The 17511-nt window shown below is 57.5% G+C and overlaps 1 protein-coding gene across 3 annotated transcripts in view; it reads right to left on the bottom strand.

Moving 5' to 3' along the window:
- Positions 1-17511, bottom strand: part of ADCY3 (adenylate cyclase 3) — an 80690-nt gene that overhangs the window by 15850 nt on the left and 47329 nt on the right. For all 3 annotated transcript variants that reach the window (XM_037005554.2, XM_037005555.2, XM_037005556.2), the window contains 5 exons: positions 4174-4304; positions 3573-3684; positions 3327-3454; positions 2064-2222; positions 1101-1278 (listed from right to left, as the gene is read on the bottom strand). In XM_037005554.2, coding sequence (XP_036861449.1) covers positions 1101-1278; positions 2064-2222; positions 3327-3454; positions 3573-3684; positions 4174-4304 — 708 coding nt within the window. The remainder of the gene's footprint in view (positions 1-1100; positions 1279-2063; positions 2223-3326; positions 3455-3572; positions 3685-4173; positions 4305-17511) is intronic.

The raw sequence follows: 17511 nt of genomic DNA, 5'->3' as shown, positions 1-17511 counted from the left end.
CTTTCCACCCTGACATGTCCTAATTTTTTGGAAGACAGCTTATTACTTATCTGAATTCCTTAGAGTATTTATATTACTTCTCTAGAGTACAGATACACTCAATAAATAGTGGTTCAATGAGATTTGCTGAATGGATAAAATCTTCCATTATGTGTTTGACTGATTTGCTAGTCATCACATACATTTGGCAGCGGGAAGAAGGCATCTAGTTTTCTTTTAAAACTTTATCAGGAGTCACTTCTCCAGCCATAGGCCCTGAAGCCTCCAAAGTTCTTTCGAGCATTACTTCAAAGCTCAGACTTCATATTTAGCACAAAATGCTTTGAACTGTCCCTTTGCTTCAATGTTCGGCACCTAGTGGGATTTTAAATTACTTGGGGGATGAGACCATGTCATACATACCTTTGCCTCCTTCCCAGCGCTGATTTTATGTGACCTTCTGCACACGAGGGACCCACAGATACCTGGGACACAGTGTGGCTGGTAGGTCAGGGGCACCAGTTTAATTTCGGATGCCAGGGAAGCTGCTGAGGGCGTCAGGTCCCACAAGAGGCAGGGAGAGCCTGCCCAGATCCCAGCCCAGACCAAGGTCAGGACCACAAGGTGGCTTTTCTGTTTCTGTCCTGTTCTTTCTTCACTTCCACTCAGCAGACCTTCCTGGACCTCTCTGACCTTGGTCTGCCTCGTCCTTATGACGTCCAACCCCTGCCTCCCTGGCATTCGTCCCCGTTCTGTACATGCTCCCCTACACCACATCCAGGTTTCAACTGTCTCCTCTCTGCAGAGGACCCTTACCCCAACCAGCTGCTCCCCTGAGCACCACTCACACACTCCAGTGGCCTCCCCACAGGACGCCACCTTGGGATATACTACCCACTTCAATTTCGGTTTGCCATGAGTTATGCACACTGTCCGCCCCAGAAGCCAGCTTTCCCTCTGAAAGGGTGCTACTGTCTCCTTTGCGATGGAGCTCAGCCATTGTACCACCTGTGCCTCAAATCTCATACTCAGCCTTCCCCAAGTCCTGCCGAGTCTTCTACAGCCTCTCCTCCAATCCCCTCCTTTCTGCCCATCTAGTCCAGGGGCAGCCAGGGACTCACCAAGCCATTGAGTCCATTTTGGGTGGCTGTTTTCTTCACCTCTGGCTTGGATGCAATGATGAGGTAGGTTTCAATGCCCTTCTCATCTAGGTAATCGCAACGGCTGCCCCCATCGCCAGGCTCCACGTCAAACTCCCCCTTCAGACAGTCCATGGTGCTCTGGGAGATGTGCACACGCCTGGACGGCAGCAAGAGGGGCCCTGAGCACAGGCTGTACAGCACCCCCGGCCCCAGCCCCCGAGGCAGTCTAGGACAATGGGACCTCCCAGGCACGTGGTAGAGGCCAAATGGAGGTGCCAGTGGCAGTGACTGAGGCTCAGGTCAAATTCCTAATACAGGAACAAAGTTTTGTCCTCACAGGCTGCTGAGGGCATCTAATGCAATAAGGAATGGAAGCCCTCTCTGAACCTAAACTTTAAACTCTCTGAAATTTAATACTCTAAAGTCCAATGATTACCTGCCATGCCTGATTCTCAGTGGCAGCACCTGCTCCCACGGGGCAGTATACCCACTGCGGAGTCACCACTGAGGGAGAGAATCGTGACTGCGTTTGGGGGAAGCTACCTGACCCACACGAGGAAGCGCTCCCTGCGTGCGTTCCCTGGAGGGCGGGCCTGCCCGCAGAGTCTGTAAAGGAGCTCAGGTCAGATGTTCAGCTGCCCTGTAACCTCCCCAGCCTGCTCCTCTGGTCACCGCGACTAATGACGTCTTTGGGGACCCCTGGCATGCTCAAGTGGTTACACCCATGATGACATCCGAGTCTGAGCCACACAAGTGGGTAAAGGGGTGGAGAGGACAGACTCCTGCAGAAGCCTCAGGCCAGGGCGGAAGGCGCCCCAGGGAAGGACCCGGAGGGACCCGCCCCCGCCCCCGCCCCCAGGAGGAAGGGCCCTTCTCTAAGGGCCTGGGATGGCTTGTATGCCCCTGGGCCCACACCACCCGCTGGAAGGTAGGCTCGCTCACCCAGGGATGCCGCCGGCTTCCATTTTGTTGGCCACAGTGACGTCGGTAGACCACACGTCATACTGCCAGCGCTTCTGGCCCAAGACGCCTCCCAGCACAGTGCCCGTGTGCACCCCCACGCGCATGTCTACCCCGGTCTTCGTCTTCTCCCGCACATACCTGCCAGGTACACACAGGACAGAGGAAGGGCTGGGGGCATGGTCGCAGCAAGAGCTTTCTGCCTGCGTTGGAGCTGAAAACCCGCAGCTGCGGTCATAGCAGACCAGGAAACCACAGTCACAGGCCTGAGTGGTGGAGGTGGTGGTGGGCGGAACAGTGGAGCGACCCTGTGCCTGTGGGACCCCCAGCGCTCCCTGCAGCCGGCCGTTCATCCATTCACGTGGATATTCACTGAGCTGGGCTTGTGCCAGGCACAGTGTGAGATGCCACGTGTGCAGGGATGGGAACAGCTCATCCAGGACTCCAGGAAGACACAAAATGCAGAACCACTTCATGGTGGAAGGGTATGGGGTGAAGGTCTCTACTCCTGAACTACTGCCTGGGGATGGCAGCATCTGTTGGAAGGTGAGTATTGGGGGGGCACTTTAGTCTGGAAGATGGCAACAATACAGATCCACCCCCTCAGGTGGCGGCGAAGCGCGTGCCCCATTTCCTGGACTCCATCCTGCTGGGGGGAAAGCGTCAGCCAGGAGTCTCCGTGCCCACTGCGAGCCTGACCACCAGGGCCCGCCACAGGCCTTCCCCGATGGGAGGGTCTCCCAGCCCACCTGGAGCCTGAGAGTGCAGGGAAGCGTGAGCAGAGGCGGAGTTCACCACCCTCCCGGCCCAGGACCTCAGCAGAGTCACATCACTGCTGAACTCTGACTTTTTGATTGAGAGATGGATGCGGCGACCCCTGACCCTACCTGCCTTGGGGGTCATGATGAGAAGACACTGAGAGAAGAAATGAGGGGCACCTGGTGGGACCCACGCAAATGAGGGGTGGCACGTTGAACTGCATGCTGGCTGCCGCTGCCGGCAGAAAGAGCCCGCGTGGACCAACGCTGGAAGGGGGGCCCTCAGGGGCTGCAGAAGGCCTACAGGCACCTCAGCTGCGAGGAGGGTACGCTGTGTTCCCACTGTCCAGGGTCGGGGGCCAAGGGACCTACCACCCCACACAACATGCGTGTTATGTCCCGGGGGCTTGCGTGCCAGGCTGTTGCGGAAGGTCCAGGCTGGGACCTGTGCTCTGGGAGCCCCTCCCCAACAGACGACCCCGCTTACGAGATGGCCTCCACCATGGCGAGCCCCATGAGGATGGAGCAGACCGCGTGGTCCTCCCGGTAGTCGGGCAGGCCACAGATGCAGTAGTAGCAGTCACCCAGGATCTTAATCCGCAGTTGGTGGTATTTCTGAAACGATAGGGCAGGGCGATGGTCCCGAGACCCCCTCGGCAGGTAGTGGCAAAGAAGGCAGAGGAAGCACAGGTGCGAGGAAACAGAAAAGCCGAGCGAGGGTCGGGGCACTCACGGCCGCCAGCTTGTCGAAGCGGGCGAAGAGCTCGTTGAGCAGCTTCACGAGCTCCTGGGCACTACAGGCAGAAGACAGCTGGGTGAAGCCCACGATGTCTGCAAAGAGGATGCTGGGGAGGAGGGAAGGCCACGGCCATGAGCTCCAGGTGGCACACGTGGCCCCACCCCAGCCCCTGCTCCAACCCACGGGATGGTGGCCGGAGGAGGGCCCTGCTCAAGCCCCAAGCAGCGAGACCCTGATGCTCTGGCAAGTTCAGGGCCTACCCTTGGGGACCTGTATGGCGACCCCTGCCCCATGCTGCCCACTCCTGTCCATAGGACAAACACATCCTTTCTGGAAGGAGCATGGCTGTCAGCTGTCCCTGAGTGCCTGCGTGACCTCCCAGATGCCAGTTCCCTGCTCTGCGTGACGTCTGTACATGATGGGGCCACACAGCCTAGAGCACTTCTCAGCTCGCCATGTCAGGAGGCTGCTCCTGCAGGGCTGAGGCCCACACCATGGGTGGTCTTGCTTCCCATCCGCAGGGAGAGTTTTGAACCCCCCGGTGCTCGGCAGCCGCCACGAAGCCCCGCCCACCCTGCTCTGGGAGCCCGCACACCTGACGTTCTCATGGCGGTACATGTACATGGTGTTGAACTGCTGCTGGTCCTTCTGGCTCTCATCTTTCTTCATATCCTTCAACATCTCGTCAGCCACGTGCTTGGGCAGGATGGAAAGCATAAGGTTCTCCTGGAGGAGGAGGACAGGGTCAGTGGGGAAGGCGGGGCAGGCGGGTACTTCTGGGAAGAACACCCTGGTCCTGATGCTAGATGCCAGCTGGGAACGGGTGGCCTTCCACAGAGGCCTTACAGCGTAGACCCCGCACTGGGGAGCACCAGAGGCCCAGGACAGCTCTTCGCACTGAGCGGGTTCAGGGCTGTGACCGGAGCACCTTCCACACTGACAGGAGCCAGAAAGCCAAGCCTGGCTCCGTGCCTTGGTGGTGTCCTCAATGCCGCAGGAAGGGTGACGGTCCTTATGTGTGCCCTCAAGGGCAGAACCTTTCCCTCACCCACCGCACCTCGCCCAGAGCAATCACTCGGGAAATGCCAATTCAGTGTGCCTGATGACCTACTCCATGCCAGGAAGGATGGTGGGTGACAGGCGAGCCTCTCCCCTCAGAGGGCTGAGGGTCTCACGGGGAAGGCAGTAAGTGCACCCACAGTGCAGTGTGACGCGCCGGTTCGTGTAAAGGGAGAGCAGGGGCCTATGAGAGAGAGGGGATAGCTGTCAGAATTGGCGGGGGGATGTGAGAGGCATTGAGGGGGCCTTCCCAGAAGTGAGGCCTGAGACGACGATGCTGAGCACCGCTCATCAGGGTGCCGCGGACACGAAGTCTCAGGGACAGGCACAGCGGGTCGGGCCCTGCCGTCAGTGGAGGTAGAAACAGTGAATGATGCAGCTGGAGAGCCAGGCGTGGTTCAGATCGATGGTCAGCAAACTGCCCCCCCAGGGGGCCAAACCTGCCTGCTGCCTGTTTTCACGAATAAAGTCTCACTGGTTCCCAGCCATGCTCACTTGTTTATGTATTGTCTGCAGCTGTTCTCTTGCTCCAACCGCAGAGTAGCTGTGACAGGGACCATATGGCCTGCAAAGCCGAAAAACCGTACATTTTCAGAAAATGCCTGCCAACCCCTGGTTTGGGTCATGAAGGACCCAGAGTGCCAGGCAAGGAACCCGAACTCCTTCCGGAAGGCTGCGGGAGACTGAGGGGCCAGGCGGAGGGGTGGGACATGACAGGGCGAGGGGCAGAGACAGAAGCCTCACGCCCCCAGGTGCCTGCATAATCCAGGCAGAGCCGTGGCCAGAAAGAGAGTGGCGGGCTGGCAGGGTGGCCTGACACCACCCCCAGACTTGGTGACTGCTGCAGGGGCCTGTGGCTTGGGCCCCGGGGGAGGGGCCCATCTCTGATGCAAGGAACAGAGGAGAGCACCACGTGAGGGAGGGGCAGGCTTGGTTTGTGCAGGGACGCTCACGGGCAGAAGCCACAGAGGCTGGCAGGCTGACCTGGAGCCACAGGCCAGACTGAACAGCCCGGAAACAGGACTGGGGAGACAGCGCACAGGACAAGGTGCTGGAGAGGGGGACACGGAGGTGGGCACCGGGTCAGGAAGGGAGTGCTGCCCTGCACCCCCAGAAGGGGAGAAGGGTCACCACGGTGTGGATGGGGAAGAGCCTGAGGGAGAAGCTCAAGCGCAGGTGTGCAGGCCGGAAGCTGTTGGCAAGGGGCAGGAGAGCCGTGGCCAACGGGAAGGTGGTGACTAAGTGGAGCCCTGGGGGGCGAGTGGGAGCAATGGAGGGTGCAGCCGGGTACAGGAGATGTGGCCGGAGGGCAAGCCTCTGACCTCCGTGACAGAGCAGCTCTGGCCTGTAGGACCTGTGGCCAGAGGGCGCAGGAGGACCCGGACTGCTGTCCGAGCGCCTGTCACAGGAGTTGCCTGGGCCGCGGCGGCCAGAAAACCAAGGGCTGCTGCTTGGGTCTGACGGGGGGTCATGGTACCACAGAGCAACCAAGGCTGTAGTGCTGCCAGCCCAGTACAGGAGCGGGGACCTGGCCTCCCGCTAAGGGCCTGGGCAGGTGGGCCTTGCCCGCTCCTGCCCTCTGATGTAGTCAGTGGGCCCTGAGGCCAGCGAACCCAGCTTACCCTGTGTTCCACACACACCTGCCCTGGGCCCGGAGAACTGAGGTGTGGAGGTTCTCCTCCCTCTGGGTGGGGCACCCAAGAGGCCCCCCACAAGCCGGAGGGCTGGGGCCTCACCTCCCCTGGGACGAGACAGCTGTGCTGTAGACGCAGCTCCTCCTCCTCCCAGGATGGTCCACAGACCAGAGCCCCCACCTGCTCGCCCACTGCCCTGAGGGAGCCCCCCCATCTCCCATCTCTGTTTCCACAGGGAAGATCAATCCTCCTCCTTGCAGCAAGGGGCACTGTTAAAAGGCGGCAAGTGCCCCTCTGCCCAGCGTGCCTGCCTCTAGCCTGAAGCACTCACACTGGTCAGGCCCATTATTCTTCCATTTCCACAGCAACATCTCTTCTGCTGTTAAAAATCATCATGTTGTACACCTGAAACTAGTATGTTGGCTATGCCAATAAAAAAACACAAAAAGCACAAAAAACCTCACAAAATGGCATCCATACAACTCAGGAATGAGAAGCCAAAATAACCCCAGTGTGCCCCGGGCCAGCTCTGCCCGAGCCCAGGAAGTAGCAACTGGCCCCTCGGGGCAGGGCAAGCACAAGAGACTCAGAGCCCCCAGTGCCGGTGCCCCCCGCCCCTCTGCCTCATAAATCCAGGCTCCCCGCAGAAAGCTCTTCACCCACAGAGATGACCAGCATCCAGGAGGATTTTTAAGGAAAGCCAGAGCTGGGGGCCTGCCCACTCCGGAGGCTTACCTGCAGAGAGAGCTGCCAGGGTCCTGAGGGGAGAGGGGATGTTGGGAGGAGCATCGAGTGCTGGGGAAGGAATCCTGGGGGTCCCACACCCAAGGGCATGTCCCTGGTCTACACCAGGCTGGCAGAGGCAGGAGGGTGGGCCTGGCTTGGATCCCTGCCCCGCCACCCTCTCATCAGCGACCTCAGCAGTCACTACCCTGTGCCTTGGTTTCCCCGTCCTCTGTCAGCCAAATGGGAGGACTAAGTGACCCATTACTGTGAAGCTCTCGGAACGGTGCCTGCACACAGCAAGCACTCAAGACGTTTTAGCTATTCCTGTGTCACAGTGTGAAGTGTTACTGAGAGCATCAAGACAGCAGGTGTCTCAGAAAGACAAGGCCTAAACTTCCCCTGGGCTTCAGAGTTGGCCACAGGTTCATAGAAGAGAAGTTCCAGAAGGATGTCCCAGGTGAGCAGAAACCCCTTTGGTCACTAGCCAGGCCTCACGGGCTCCATCTAGTCCAGGCAGGGTGATGAAGGGGTACAGAGAAGGACCCTGCTTTCCAGACGGGTGTCAGCCCTTGTCTCTCTCGCCCGCCACACCAACCCCATGTGCCTGCAGGCCGCGCTAAGGTGAGGAAGAGCAGATGCGTGAGGAGCATGAGGACGACTGCCAGGCTGGGGAAGGGGCCACTCCAGGGAGAGCAGGGAGGGGCTGCCGGACACCGAGGGTCAGGAAAGTCACACCGCCGTGCCGGTCCCCACGGGCCTGCTGTGGCCCAGCAGCTGGAGCCCCTGCAGTCAGGCACCTCTGGCCACTCAGCCTCTTCCTCAGAATGCCACCCCTCCAGAAAAGCCTCTCGGGCCCCTGTGGAATCCTGGGGCCGTCAGAATCCAGTCCGGTCCTGTGAGGTGCTCCATGCCCTGACCACAGAGCTCCCATTTCGCTGGGAACACAGCCAGGCCTCCTCAGGGGAGCAGGCGGCCCACAAGGCCTCCTCTTAGCCAGGCCCACAGCTCCAAGCCCGGCAGCTCGGGCAGGACCAGGGCAGCCGCAGAGCTGCACAGCCCCGATGCCCACAGCCCAGGACCCGCAGCCTCCCATCGGGAGGGGGCCGTGGGCTTATCTCTGATGTGGGATGCGGGGAAGTCTCACTTTTTGCATCATATATTTCTGTGACTGTTTTCAAGAACATGAGTTCTGAGAGCAGAAAACTATTCATATCCATCTTTAATAAGAAAGAAGCTGTGGTTGTAAAAAAGGCTGCCTGTTTACTCATGCGGTTTATGGAAACCTTATAGTCAACCTCTAAAGGTTAGGCAGGCATAGTCCACCTTAAGTCATTCTGATAAACAGGTTTTAAATAAGAAGTAGGCATACACAGAAGAAAGGATAAACAGAATGTGACAGATGAGAAAACGAATTAGGCAGCTGCCAAGGGACTTGATAGGAAAGAATATTCCACTAGGCAGAGGTCAAAGGGAGGAAAGTGGCTGAGTGGGCATCGAGGGAGGGGCCACCCTCCAGAGTTCATGCAACAGCCAGGCTCTGCGCCTCCTCCCCTCCAATCCACCTTCCATGCTGTGTCTGAAGTTCCTCTAGGCTGGGTGACATCTGTGCCAAGCACCCTCAGTGGCTCCCCACCCACCTTCTCCAGGACACAGAGGCCCACGTCCCTGTGGCACTCACCTCCCTTTCTGGCCCCATCTTCCCCACTCTCTTCTGTGTTCTCTGTGGAGTAAACAAGCTGAACCTTTCGCTTTTCTCTGCACGCCTCCCTACCCATTCCTTCCTCACCCACCCTCCCATCCCCTGCCTTCCATGCCACCTCTCCAGAGAGGCCCAGCCCTGCCCGTCCCCCCTCCTCACTTACACCTGCTCCGCTGGTATGTCAACTGGGGCTGCCCTTGTTTGTCCGGACACTTCAGAGACTCGGAGCCCTTTCCTGGGTGCTGGCCCCTCGTGAGGACGTGTATGTTTGCTATGCGTCTCCCAAAAAAATGCTCACCACCCATTCAGGATCCCTGAGAGCCATTCTCAGAGTCCCCAGGGCCTCATACATGTTCTTGGAGAAGGAAGGGTGGGATCCAGGTGCCTTTGTCCGGTGGGGCCCACAGGGGGTGCAGGGGTGGGTGGGAGAGGGGCCACCGGGGGCCCAGAACTGAGGGAATTGGCTTGGGCTCCCCAGCGCAGAGGCAGAGCCTGCTCTTCCCAAAATAGCAGTCGCTGTATGTTTTGGGGGTCAGAAGAATGTTCTGAACTTCTGATCTATTAATGGCTCTTGTGGGAATTCATCCAACAGAAATAATCCAAAATCAGTAAAAAGATATAGGTGCAAGAACCTCACTGGGGCATCAGTTACACTTGCGGGAAAAAACATAAGCAGTCCACGCCCTGCGAATGGCTCACTGTGACGCAGGCTTACGAGGAAGATGATGCAGCCTTAAAAATGACCGTGATGGAAACTTACAACAAGAAAATAATAAAAGAGAAAAGACACAAGATGGTCTTCTGTGAAGATGATACTAGATGTATGTTTGCATCTAAATAAAGGCAGAAAAAAGGGTGACTTGGGGGAGAAAACTTTAAATGTTTCTCAGAATTGCTATATGGCTGTTACACTGCTGCTGCTTTTTAAAAATACTTTTTAAACTGGACATAAACACGAAACTTCCCTGTTGTCTCCAGCTGTGACCCTGACCCCAGCTTGTGTGTAACTACCACAGCTTCCTTAGAAGGGAAGATTCCTGCAAGGCCGCTGGGCTGGCTCCAGACTCCCGCATCTGCCCGGGTAACACCTGAGACGGGAGACTGATGCCAGGTCGGAAGCAAGGATGTGACAGCCCAGAGCAAGATGGTGAGGAGGCCAGGGCCCCATCGTGAGCCAAGCAACAGAGCCGCCATCCTGAGCTGGCTTCTTTCTGTAGTACTCATAAATGCAGCAACTCACCAGCCAGATGGACACTACTGACCAATATCAAAATCGTCCCTCTTTGCTAAAATTTTCTCATCTACCCTGTATTTTCACATATGTGCCAGATTGCCTCCATTTTGCAGGTGGCCAGACCGAGGCATGGAGAGGGTCAGTGGATTGCCCCAGACCCCGGGCTGCCACCGGGCCTCCCTGAGCCTCAGGCCCCTCCCCTCCTCACAGGCTGGGGAAGAAGGGGCCCAAGGCTTCGAGGCCCTTCTCAGTGACTCAGTGACTGAGAGTTGACTCAGTGGCCAGTGGGGCCAAATGTGAGGACCCTTAAATTCTGGGCCACCCCGAAGCTGTGACAGAGGCAGGTTATGGCGGCACCAGGGGTGTTTTCCAAGAGCGGGAGGGACACAGGCGCTTGCACAGTGAGCTGCTGCTGGACTGACCCCAGGGGCCCAAGGGCAGTGGTTAACGCAGGAAGCTCGGTGTCACTCGACACCGCTGCCTGGAGGAGAAGCCTGGGTGAGTCCCCGGGTGTCCGGGCTTGGGAGGTCCCCTGGCTCAGCCGGGTCCTTCTCAAGGGCCCTCAGGCCCACCACCCAGCCTGGTCCAAGGAGCGGGGCCTCAGAATCCCCCGGGGCTTGCCCTCCTGTCTATGAGGCCCGCGGACCCTCAAGCAATTCACAACCATGTTAAAGTTTGGAAAAGTCCCTCAGGAGTGCTTGAGGAGGAGGATTTGAAGGAAAGGAAATTGAGGAGGAGGGCAGCGGTGTGTCCGTGGAGAGGCTGGTGGTACACCTGGGGCAAGAGCCCCCTGCCAGGGTCACCACTGGAGACCCCTGCCTCCAATACCCTGTCTGAGCAGCAGGCAAAACCCTCAACTATGGGACAAGAAATAAGCAGGGAACTTGAAACTCAAAGCCAGTGGGCAGGACAGCGGTGAGTCTCGTCAAGATGGAAACGGCAGCTCATGCGCCCACATCCCCCGGGGGCCGCGAGCCGCCCATGCGCACCCAGCAGAACGGGGCAGGAGGAGGGAGATGTGATCGAAGTTTGTCACGAACAAGGGCGAGCAGGGGGAGTTCAACAGTTTAAATAACCTTTTTGTTTTTCTTTTCCCTTAACCCTTTTTTATTTTTAAAACTAGTTGTTTTAAAATGTCATTTTTTTCAAAGCTGAATTAAAACTGGCCCCCATCTCTTTGCAGCTCCTGGTATGTTGAATTCTAATGCACATTCTTCATCATGTGAATTTCCGCGATCGGCTGCAGACCCCTTCACATCGTCTCTCCTTTGTGAAGTACCCTGTGAGTACAGGGCCACCTTTCTCACTGGGCCTGCGGGACCTGGATGTCCTGGCCCGCGGCCGCCTTGCTCTTGGGTTGTGACTTTCAGGGGCAGGGTGGGAGCTTTCCAGAAAACTGGACTGGCAGAAAATGACATTTCCTTACCTTGAAGCTACTTTAAAAACCTGATGGTCTGGATGGAAAGGAGGAATATCAGTTGGAGGCAGAAGAGACAGATGTGCAGATAATCATGACTAACTCCAGAGGACGCTTTGCTGAAGAGACAAGGCATTTTAAAAAAATTTAAGTCTTGCCAAGTAGTGACTCGATAGCATCTTACTACACTGACAGACAGTGACTGCCATGGGGTGTGGGGGACTTGAGAATAGGGGGGAATGTAGTATCCACAATGATGCTCATGTGAAACCTTCATAAGATTGTAAAGCAATGATACTGTAATAAAAAAAATTTAAATCTTGCCAGAGGGAAGAGGAATAGCCTCATCATCCGAGGCTGTGGGGGCAAAGCCGAGATCACTGATGTGGGGCTAGGCTCCCAAGGCCCGTGACCCTGAGAAAGTACTTCCCCCTGTGGGTCTGGCTCCTCGTCCGTAAGAGGGGATCTCTTGGGCCTCTTTCCTCTTTCCAGAAGATATGGAAGCTGTATTTATGAAAGGCGTGGAGGGCCCTTCACTAGGACAATCGGTCATCGTGGGTTTTACTCCAGAGTGATCTGGTAAAATGCACAGGTTGAAATTCACAAGAGGTCAATGTAATAATCTCTACTGGAGTCCCCAGAGCCAACTGCAAGAGAACAGGACAGGGGAGGTGTGGAGCGTCAACACCGGGGAAAAGGTCTGCCTACCTGTACAGGGCACCTGAACGTGGGCTGAGGGGTGGCAAATCAGCCTGCAGAGCAGAGGGCTCTGCAGCCACACAGAGCAGCCGTCAAGTCTGAGGAACGCTGCTGTGTGCAGGAGGGCTGAGACCTGCTCTGGGGGCCCACGAGGCCCGCCAGTCGGAGGGCTGCTGGGAGCAGACTTACTTCCAGAGGAGGAAGAATTTCTAAGAGTCAGAGCAGTTCAAATAAAGACCGCGCTGCCCAGAGAGGTGGAGAACTCCCGTCCCTGGACACCGGGCGAGAAGGCTTCGTGAAGGGACAAGCACAGAGGGGTGAGTGGGTGGGGAGACCGGCCCAGGGGCTGGGGATCCAGCCAAACGCTTGAAGTCGAGGCCTGAGCACTGGAGGCAGCTCCACACAGAGGAAGAAGGCGGGGAGACTGCGGCATGAGTGTCTCCCCAGCCCTACAACGCTTTGAACGTTATCCTAAAAACACACTCAATGAAAGTCAAGGCCCCGACTCCCTGGGAAAAGAACCAAACACAGGAAAACAAGCCTAAAAGTCCCAGCAGGCCTTCTGGGAAGGGCGCTGCCCGAGGGCGTGCAGACCTGGCTGGGCAAGACGCATTCTGGCCCCTGGCTGGTTGCACACTGGCCCAGGGCAGGATGCTCGGCCTTCTGGCCTCCTGGGTGGGACCTGTAAACAGGTAGTTGCTGAGCTGCCCAGGTAAGCTGCGAGCCCGTGGCAGGGTGGTCAGTCAGCTTGACGGCTGCCAGGCTCTGGGACTGACCCCATCAAGCCCCTTCCTCCTCCGCGGTGACTCATGCCGGGCCCGCCTCTGTGCTGGCTCCAGCCTGACAGAGGAAGGAGGCCCACACCGCTCCCAGGGGCCCTGAGCCTTACGGATGACACGCGGAGGAGGCACGCAGGAGGTAATTACTGCAGGGCAGCCAGCAGGGATTTGGGCAAATGAGCGTGGCTGAAGCCAAGTTTCTACAACATCCTTGTAGAAGGGGCAGAGGAGAGAGAGACGGGCAGTGCCCAGGTGGCCGTGCGTGTGTGCGTGTGTCTGTGTGAAGCCTGCCTCTCTAAAGGATGTGTGTCCTTGTGTGTGCCTGTGTGTCCTACGTACATGCTATGTGTACACGCACACACTCACGTCACTACAACCCATCACAGGCTGTGAGCAGACCCACAACTCTCCACAAACATGTCTGTTCTCATCCTGATTCACCCAGACTCACAGAGCTTCCAGGTCACTTAGAAGCCAGAAGGTCCCTGCACCCCACCAGTGCCGAACCTGGCCGGGCCACCTGAGCAGAGGAGGCAGCAGGAGGAAGGAAATGAAGAGGAGGAGGACCTGGGCTGCCAGCCCTGGGAGCCCAGGGCCCCAGCAGCTCGCTTCTCCCTGGTGAGAGGGCCAAGGGAACCCAGACCTGCCACCGTGCACGGCGCTGGCAGCCTCCACCTAGACGGGCCCACCGGGCTGCTCCAGCCAAAGGACACGGTCACAACCCAGCCACTCGAAGGACAGTCAGCGGCCATCCACGCAAGTCCCTGGGCAACACCGCATGAGGGCAGGGGTAAACTACTCCCGAGGGCTGGGATGGCAGTGGTCGGGTCACCCGCGGAGTAGCTGGTCTCGAGGAGCAGGGCTGCTTGGCCTTCTTCTGCCAGAGGCTGTGGGAGCTCAGAGGGGGGAGAGGCTGCACAACCCTAAACCCAGCACATCTTTAAACGAGATCCTCCAAGGTGAACACAGACTACAAGCCAGCATCTCCAGAGTTTCCAGAGCAACAGGCGCCCCAAGAGGGGAGCAGGGCGACGCTTACCCTGAGCACGGGGGGAGCCGAACTAATAAGTGGCCACCAGGCCAGGTATGAGCAGTACAGAAATCACACACAGGGGCAGCCCAGTCCCAATGCTGCTGATCCTTCTGGAGTGGGAGAGGGCCTGCCCAGCACGTGGGACCGGCGGTCACTTGCCTGGACTCCTGTGCACTTCCCAGACACAGGGCTGCCCACGTGGGCCAAGGTGGCTGCCATCTGAGGAAACGGCCCGTTGGGACAAAGTGGCCACGTGTGTGGCTTCTGGAGCCCTCACCAAGAGTGCTTGGCACAAAGCAGGCTCTCCTTAGGGGATTGGTAGGTTAACAAGCTGTCAACTAGGAGTGTGGCCCAAGGGGCAGCCACCACCCTCTGGAAGGGCACCCAGAGATCTCTGCCATCAAAGAAGGGTTCTGTGACCTATGCTGCCTGATGTGGGAGCCACGAGCCACATGTACCTGCTGAGCCAATGGAACATTGCTGGCGCAGCAGAGGAATTTATTTCAACTTTAAAATTTTAATTAATCTAAATTTAAATACGTAGTACAGCTGGTGGCTGCCACATCAGATAGTGAAGCTCTAGAACACTGCAGCCGGTCAGTGCAGCTCACATGCTGACTCCAGGGGGAGAGCGGCTGCCAGGAGCACTGCACGAGAAAGATGCCGAGGTCACAGCTACGATCGAGGCGCACGCGGCCGGGATGCTGCGGCCCCCACCTGCCAGTACGCAGTCCACGCCAGCACCGGGGCCCAGGTAAGTCAGCCAGGCAGCATCTCCACCCGTGACAGCTCACGACAGCTCAGCTTCACTCTCTTTGCCTCCTCCCAGGGGAGCAGAAAATCCTGCCTGTGTTCTTTCCAAATGCTGCCCCCACCTTCCTCTACTCTCTCCCCCCAGAGCTGCTGCTCCAGCCCAGCCCCAAACCAGTCTGACTGGCCTCCAGACTCGGGTCCTTCCCACATGAGGGAAAAGGGGAGGCCTCAACTGAGGGCCTCGGGCACCACGTGTCACCCACCACCTCCTGCCCTGCTAGCCTCACTCCTGTCAACTAGAAGCTGTCAACTAGGAGTGCGGCCCTGCCCTTCTGCTCTTCCTACCAGACCTCCCAGTTCCCCACCCTCCTCCTGAAAAGCCACCCAAGAACTCCAAGCATACTTCTCAGGGCCCCCTTGGGTGGGAGCCAACATCCCCCTGACCCTGCTACCCTGAGACCTTTCACAGTCCTTGGGGCCACTGCCCTACTCTGTGCCCACACATTGCTTATTCTGTGCTCACTCACTGCTTTACTCTGCGCTCATGCATTATTTTCCAAGGGAGACAAAAACACAAGTTTTTATATAAGCTGTTCAAATTTTAAGTATTAGAAAATTTTAATACTCTGGGCATGTCAAACACGTACCCATAGGTCAGACCACTCAAGCGATCCTCTGGTTAACAGAGCTTCTGAGCAGAAGCCTCTCCAGCAGGGAGGCAGGCCGGCTCCCCTTCTGCATTCGCCATGATGATTAAATAACCCAGTAAAAAAGCAGCCCAGGGCTAGACACCAGGAAGTCTTCCAGCAACTACCCATTGCAAAACAAGACTTCCTTCTTACAGACAGGTAAAGATGGGGATGCACCACAACCCCGTCCACACTGGTCATGGACACAGACTCTGCAACTGTCTGGAGAGAAAAATGTGGCAAGGGCCTATGACCCTCGGGACCCGGCAGGGCCCCGGCCTAGATGCCCCACGGCCCACACCACGCCGCCAGCAGCACTGCCCTTGCCCCCAGTGCCCGGTCCACCAGACACAGCAGACGTCCTCCCCTGGCCAACATACCCTCTGTGGGCCCTTCACCTGCAACACCTGAAGTCTGGATTCGTTTGGATAAATTCTGAAATGTTAGAATGAAGAACATCCCATGAAATCCAAGAGACCAGAGGTGGACCCAACAGAAGTACTAACTCCTACTTCACACCACGGGAAATGGTGGCTTTTCTCAAACCAAGAGACACACAAGGCTAAAATAAGAACCTCAAAATATTATAGTCCTGGGTCTGTGAGGAAGGTAAAATAGCAAGTAAATCTCAATGCTGACGTCAAGGCAGGGGTTCCTCTGCGGCTCCCCATGGGCTCGCCCCACCCACTCCCATCAGGTGCTGACAACAGGATGGCCCAGCGTCCCATAGGGAGTGAGAGGCGGGAGCAACTCCTCGCACACGCTCTGCCCCCTCACCCCCTTCCTAGGAAGCTGGTCCCCAGCCCCAACCTCCCTGTTGCCAGGACAACAGCAGGCATTGGGAGGGCTGACAGGAGAAACCCGACCCCAGGCCCCGAGGCACTGGCTCTGTCTCTCTCCCCCTGATTCCCTTCTCCCCCAAACTCCCTCATAGCCAAAGGTCTTGAAGGGAACAGTGAAGCAGGCTTGGGCAGAGGTCAGAGAGAAGGGACAGCCAGAAAGACTGTGAAACAGCAGCATTCCAGAGTCCCAGGCTCTGGGCTCCCAGCGGGGCATCTGGCTCTCCTGGTGAATGGGGTTTCTTCCCTCAGAGACCTGCTCAAGGGCAGAAGGTCAGCACCTAGGGAGAGGCTCCAGCACCAAGAGGAAACACTACCCTGGTCACAGGTGACCCTGGGCCTTGGTTGAACTAGGAGAGGCAGAGGGATGGGGCTGTTCTGTCTGCACATCTCCCAGGATGTGGACAACCACCCAGCGTCCACCTGAACCACGCTCCCTGGGGTGCTGTAGTGAAGGTGACCCGGCCTGCTGCTCCTCAGTGGGGCTGGAGACGGATGGATGGTTTTCTGCCCTAGAACCAACCCTGCACAGTCAGCCCTGGGCTCTCCCCCCGCCACCTGATGCCCTGCTTGCAGCCTCCTTGCCTCCGAAGGGTGAGACTAAAGGCAGCCCTCTCTTCCCTGAATGAGGACAGGTTGGTGTCTAACTGAACGTGCCCTAAGGGAGGTGCAGGCTTCGGTCATATCCCACATGCCTCCATCCTTCCCCACCTTCTCCTTCAACCATGTCCCACTCCCTGGGAAGTAATTCTCAGTATGTGACCCAGAAAGGCTCACAGTTCTGTAGCTTGTACCTGGCTGCCTGCCGTTGCCAGGTGGCAATAGGGGTGCTTAGCAACCCTCGAGGTCCCCAACTAAACCCTGGAGTGTGGTCATATGGGAATAAAGGAAAACAACTCCAGCCTTTCCTCTGGGCCTCCTGCTCTACCTACCCTCCAGGCCCATGGAGCTGTAGAGAGAGGCCTGAAGTCCACTCTGTGGCTCCGTGTCACAGGTAAAGGCCGTGGACTGCCTGAAACGTCAGATATATATGCTCAGCAGAGAGACAAAGGGAGCCCTTTGCATGCCAGGCCCCCTGTCCTAGAGCTTAAATCCGTAAGGACCTCAGAGTGGTCAGGCCCCATCCCTCTAGCAGAGGAGAAAACTATGGAGCCAGGGGCTTAAGCTGCCATGCCAACTGGGATTCAAGACGCCGCCCACTTCTTTTCTGTACCCAGATGTGCCCACCTTGGTGACTAAGCAGAAGGGGAAGCCGGCACACAAAGGCCCAGAGCTGCTTTGCACCTTCCTGGGGACAACAGCTGGCGGCCCACCTGTTTGAAATTGCCTGCCATTAACAGGAGTTCGATCATTTTCACAAAGGACAGTACCA

The sequence above is a fragment of the Manis javanica genome, chromosome 1 (assembly GCF_040802235.1).
Source record: "Manis javanica isolate MJ-LG chromosome 1, MJ_LKY, whole genome shotgun sequence".
In the NCBI taxonomy this organism is placed as follows: Eukaryota; Metazoa; Chordata; class Mammalia; order Pholidota; family Manidae; genus Manis; species Manis javanica.
Note: the sequence above shows the minus strand (reverse complement) of the source record. Positions and strands in the feature narration are given on the sequence as shown.